The sequence below is a fragment of the Hippocampus bargibanti genome, linkage group LG11 (genome assembly GCF_051943395.1).
Source record: "Hippocampus bargibanti isolate YZ-2025 linkage group LG11, ASM5194339v1, whole genome shotgun sequence".
Lineage (NCBI taxonomy): Eukaryota > Metazoa > Chordata > Actinopteri > Syngnathiformes > Syngnathidae > Hippocampus > Hippocampus bargibanti.
In genome coordinates this window covers 19,434,265-19,440,263 of record NC_142744.1, presented here as the reverse complement: position 1 = coordinate 19,440,263, position 5,999 = coordinate 19,434,265, and the positions used below count along the sequence as shown (strand labels likewise).

The following is a 5,999-nucleotide window of genomic DNA, read 5'->3' as shown; positions in this document are numbered from 1 at the left end:
TCTCACTGCTATATAAATAACCTGGAATGTTGCAAATACACAGTTGATTTTGGCCAGAATGCAGCATTTTTGCAACAAGTCCAGTTCTGTGTCAATTTGACCCTTGTGTGAGCTTGCCGAGTTGCAAGATGCACAATCGCGAATACAGTGCTCCCGCCAAGGTAATTTAAAACTAAATGTCATATTTTGGGGGAAAATGAAAACAGGCCATAAATGTCATACAAATGTCCTGACTCAACCTCTCAGCCACCGTCAAAGAATGAATCCAACTATTTTTTGTGGTTCAAGACAAATTCACATGCATGCTTTTTATTTTTTTTATTTTTTTTTTATGTTTGCCAGAAAAAAAAGGAATTCAAACATTTTGGCCAACAATAGACAAAGTTGCAACTGGAATGAAAGAAAAGGAATAAAAAATCCTGAGCTGCAAGTTTTCTTGATTTGAGATGAGATCCTTTTTCTGGTTAAAAAGGTTTAAAAAAAGCTACGATTTGTAGTTGATATTGGTTTAAAAATAGTGTCTGTTAATTTGACTTTGTTAGCTTGTTTAATACAACACATTGAGAGTAGGTGCCTTATGTTTATTTTATGTTTTACATTCAAAATACATAAACAATGCACAGATGGTCTTTGAACATTTTTTGTTGTTTTTTTTTTAAAATTTGAAAAGGTGAAACAAATTAAACTCAGTGTTTTATATTGAGCAGGTTTTGTTGTAATTTTCGTTCACAATATTTGAAATACAGTGATACCTCAGCTTACGAACTTAATTGGTTCCCAGAAAGTGTGCGTAAGGCGAAAAGTGCGTCTGCAAAACATTTATTTCCCATAAGAAACCATTAAAAATGAGAATAGTCCATTCCCAGGTGCCCATAAAACTATTAAATAAGCCTTAAAACTACACAAAATATACCTTATTTTATGTATAATAAATGTGATATTGTGTTGTAATTAAAGAAATAAACCGTACTATATAATAAAGTCATTTTATTTACCTTTGTGATGGTAGTTGTCAATGGATGGTAGCAATCAGTGACATGCAGTCAGGGGAGGCAGGTGAGTCAGTGCCTCACCTGTCATCATGGAAACCTGTCATTGAAATATCAAATGAAAATACAGTATGTGACAGGTTGTAAATTATCGTATTTCCTATTTTGGTTACATTCGCGTAGTTCTATTGGTTTACAAATGATATATATCGAAAATGTTTATTTAAACATGGAACGCCTGCTTCGGTTCATGTTTCGTGTCGGACCGATTTAGATCGTTGGACCGGAAATTGTTGTGCGCGTACGTTTGCATTAGATCGGGGCATTCGAAGTAAACCACTGTTGAGTCAAGACGTATCACATTGCTTGTCTTGTGGTTTTTTTCCCTGGATCCCACAACACCGTATCTCCCTTACTATAGTGGAGAGCGCAACATTTTGGAGGCACCGCTGGGATATTTGCGTTCGAGTGTTGTCTACTCGCCGTGGGTAGAAGCTCGCGCCGAATATCCCCAATCAACCCAGTCGGAGTGGCGTCGCCGTTTACTGGTTTGTTTCTACATGTGCTCTAGTTGCATCTCTGTGCGTACAGCCACCACTAGAGGGCACTGGAAGACTTTGAAGTGAATCCGGCCAGCTGAACTGCGTCTACCCTCTCGAAAATGGCGTTGGAGGAATTACAGTTGGACATCAAAGGCAAGTTATTTGGACTGAATTTTCGACAGTTGTCAGAGTTATGTGCTGAAATCCAAATATCTGGACTGGAAAGAGAGCAACTTACAGGACAGACTCGAGGCCAACTAATTAATATTGTGTCAACCTACATTGAAAGAGCTGAATTAGAGCTAGAAGATGGAGGAATGTCAGATTTGCTACGTGTAAAGGACTTGATTGAAAGTATAAAAGATTTTGAACCAGGAATAGCCAAACCAAGTGAAAAAGGTCGGGATGCAGTGCGAAAGAGAAGCATAGTGCCCCCAGACACTGCCCCCTGGCGCAAAGATTTCAAAATATCTGGACAAATAGGTGAACTCGGACAAAAAGATAAACTCACATTTCCTAATTTGGTCAGACAGATAGAAAGTGGGCTCAGTAAAGGCTACCAGGGGGATGAGATCATCGATGCAGTGGTTCGTGCCATAACACCAGGTCTGCAGTTGAGAAGCTACCTCGAAGGGAAAGAAAATCTTACCCTAACTTCTTTACGAAGGATTCTCCGATCTCACTATCAAGAGAGAGGAGCCACTGAGTTGTACAAGCAGCTCTCATCGGAAGTGCAGACTAATAAAGAGTCCCCACAGAAATTTCTACTGCGTGCAATGGATCTTCGTCAAAGGATTCTTTTTGCATCTCAAGAAGCTGAATCAGAGGTGAAGTATGATCCCACGTTGGTCCAGAGTTTATTCCTGCACACAGTTCTGACGGGGTTACAGAGTGACAATGTAAAGAGTGACATGCAACCTTTCCTCCTGCTAACCACCACATCAGATGAAGTACTGTTAGAAAAATTAAACATGGCATGTGCAAATGAAAAAGAGCGACAGGAAAAAAAGAAAAATGCTGCTGCACGGGTGACAACGCTGAACACTGTCCAGGTAGATGACACACCAGTCCCGATTGGGAAGAAGACAGTCTTAAAGCAGAATACTGTTACTGTGCCGAATGAACTCCTTTCAGAGATCAAAGAGATGAGGTCAGAGATGATGCTGTTAAAAGAGCTGCGTGCAGAAGTGTCCCAGATCAAAGAGACTATTCAGAAACCAACAGCCACTTCTCAGCCCAACAGCGGAGGACCTGAACGCCTGCCTGACCACTACCCTGAACAGGTCGCCTTCACTCCACCTTCACAATATCAGGTAGATCCACCAGCCAGGCACTACTACACCCAGCACTCCCCATCAGCTCTTCAGCAGTACCACCCAGCACCAGGGCCCAGGCCGATGAGGGGGGCAGCCCAGGCCGATGAGGGGGGCAGCACAGTTCCAGCAGCGGTTCGCCCCTCCGCAGTACTACATGCCCCGTCCTCAGCCCAGGTGTTATTCTTGTATTCAGACAGGTGAAGAATATTGTCAGCACTGTTTTAAATGTGGAAGTAGTGAACATTTCAGAGCAGGCTGCAAAGCACAGAACTCAGCTAGGAACCATGCTTTAAACTAGAAAGGGTTACTCCAGTGGGACATGGTGTGACCACAGAGACAGATAGGTCCCAGTGTTACAGTGGTGCTATGAAAATGGAATGTAAGCCCCACACACGTGGCCCCGTTCAGAAGAGACATAAGCAGTCATTTGTCGAGCGTACAGATAAGAAACAGTGTGGCAAATTACCTTCGGTCAGGGAGTTAGTGGGAAAGAAATGTCTTATTCGGTGCTTTTTGGGTAACAAAAGGGTTGAAGCACTCTGGGACTCGGGGTCCCAGGTGTGTGCTGTAGATGAGTTATGGAAACAAACAAACTTACCTGACGTGTCATTGAAAAATGTGAATGAACTTATTGACCCTGATAACACTCTCAATATTGTGGCAGCTAATGGAACAGATATGCCTTATGTAGGATGGCTTGAGATACCATTTAAACTTGGTGCTAATGATCCAGGGCTACTTGTACCAGTATTAGTACTAAAAGGTGACCAGCAACAGTGTCCTATCATAGGGTTTAATGTCATTGAGCGTCTTGTGTTAGATAGCCTCTCTAATGAGTCACAAACAGGGGATACAGAAAAGCTCTTGAAATCGGTTAGACTAGCTTTTCCCCACCTTAAGCGCAATAAAGCTGCCACTTTCATAAAAGCAGTTAGTCTGGGACAAGCACATGAGTACCGTGTAAAAACAACAAATGAGAGATTCACTATAGCCAGGCATAGCTCACTTATTATTCCATGCAAAGTACAGGCTAAGCCCTTTAAGGAAGATGTTACATTGGTTTTTGAGCCAAGTGAAAACCCACAGTGGCCAGATGGCCTCGAGCTTTGTGACTCGTTGGTCTCAGTAAAGGCAGGTTCCATCCCTAGGATAGTTGTTAATGTCCAGAACCCTACTAATCATGATATTAGGTTTCCAGTAAAGGCTATTATTGGTACAGTGCAGTCAGTAGGGTCTGTCTACCCAGCTAACATATTTAAAAGGGACCTTCCTTCAGCGGTTGTCAATGAGGTCCATGTCCAGAATACCACCATCGCTCTCAGTGAGCAGTGGGACCCCCCAATTGACCTTTCTCATTTGGACGAAGATAAAAGAACGACCGTTCAGCAGATGTTGAGAGAGGAATCGGCATCATTTTCAAAATCGGACGACGACATAGGGTGTGTGGAAAACCTACAAATGGACATTTTGTTGAAAGACACTGAGCCCGTTTCAAAGACATATATGTCTGTCCCAAAGCCAATGTACAGAGAGGTGAAAGATTATTTACAGGACTTGATAGCGCAGGGGTGGGTGGAAAAGTCCACTTCCTCCTACTCATCACCTGTCGTCTGTGTCAGGAAAAAAGATGGTACACTGCGCTTATGTATTGATTACAGAGAGCTGAACCGGAAAACACACCCTGACCGGCACCCCATCCCACGGGTACAGGACGTGGTGGATAGCCTTGGGGGTAACACCATCTTCTCGCTGCTGGACCAAGGCAAAGCATACCACCAGGGGTTCATGTCCAAAGGGAGCCGACACCTGACTGCCTTCGTGACCCCTTGGGGCCTTTATGAATGGATTCAAATTCCGTTTGGACTCATGAATGCACCAGCAGCGTTCCAGCGGTGTATGGAACAATGTCTGGAGGGGTTACGGGACGAAATATGTGTCCCCTATCTTGATGACATTCTTGTTTTCAGCGGGACATTTGACAACCACGTTGAGGACGTCAGACGAGTGTTGCGACGTCTCAGGGAAAATGGAATAAAACTCAAAGCCCGAAAGTGTGACCTCTTCAAGCCGGAAGTGAGGTACCTCGGCAGGATTGTCTCTGCTGAGGGGAGCCGAATGGACCCGGCAGATACAGCAGCAGTGCGTGCCCTGAAAAACAAGCAGCCAGGCACTGTCGGTGAGCTTCGAGCCATTTTGGGACTATTAAGCTATTATAGGCAATACATCAAAGATTTCTCTTGTATCGCTAGTCCCTTGTATGCTTTGCTTAAAGCCCCTCTGAATGTTGAGACTCAGCAGCATCAAAGACAAAAATGGAAAGTGAGACATAACAGTGTGTCTTCCAACACACGTATTGAGTGGAGTGATGAGCATCAGTCAGTGTTAGAGCAGCTAATAGACTGTTTAGTTCAACCACCAGTTTTAGGTTTTCCTGACTTCGCGCATCCTTTCATTTTGCATACAGATGCCTCTAACCGGGGTTTAGGTGCTGTGTTGTACCAAAGACAAAATGGCAAACTTCGCGTGATAGCCTATGGCTCTCGGACATTAACTGCAGCTGAGAAGAATTATAATTTACACTCGGGCAAGTTGGAATTTTTGGCGCTTAAGTGGGCGATCACAGACAAGTTTCGTGATTATTTGTACTATGCACCATTCTTCACTGTGTATAGTGACAATAATCCACTCACGTATGTACTGTCGACTGCTAAGTTAAATGCAACTGGGTGCAGGTGGGTCGCAGAACTGTCTGATTTTAATTTTACTGTTAAATATCGTCCCGGTAAGGAAAATGTTGATGCAGACAGTTTATCTAGGATGCCCCTTGATATGGTAACATATATGGAAGGATGTACAAAAGAAATGTCGTATGATGCTGTGAGTGCTGCCGTACAAGCGGTTGACCAACAGAACGAGTCTAGTGCAGCTTGGTCTATGGGAATCTCAGCTATGTGTGCCGAGGTGTCACTAAACACACCGATAGCCCCATTGACTGTTGGACAGATCAAGCTAGATCAAGAGACTGACCCCATTATAGGACATATTATTAGATACAAACTGGCGGAGACGAAACCGCTAGGTACTGAACTAAGAAAGCATTGTCCTCAAGTTGTTTGTCTTGTGAGGGAATGGGACAAGCTACACTTTAATGA

The 5,999-nt window shown here is 43.5% G+C and overlaps 1 protein-coding gene across 1 annotated transcript; it reads left to right on the top strand.

Annotated features, from left to right (window-relative positions):
• The first annotated feature begins 1,131 nt into the window (after nt 1–1,131).
• LOC148891869 (uncharacterized) lies at nt 1,132–4,691 on the top strand. The gene is made up of 2 exons (XM_089009092.1): nt 1,132–2,844; nt 4,506–4,691. Exons 1-2 carry the CDS (start codon nt 1,651–1,653, stop codon nt 4,530–4,532), a joined length of 1,221 nt encoding a protein of 406 aa, XP_088865218.1. The 5' UTR covers nt 1,132–1,650; the 3' UTR covers nt 4,533–4,691.
• The last annotated feature ends 1,308 nt before the right edge of the window (nt 4,692–5,999 follow it).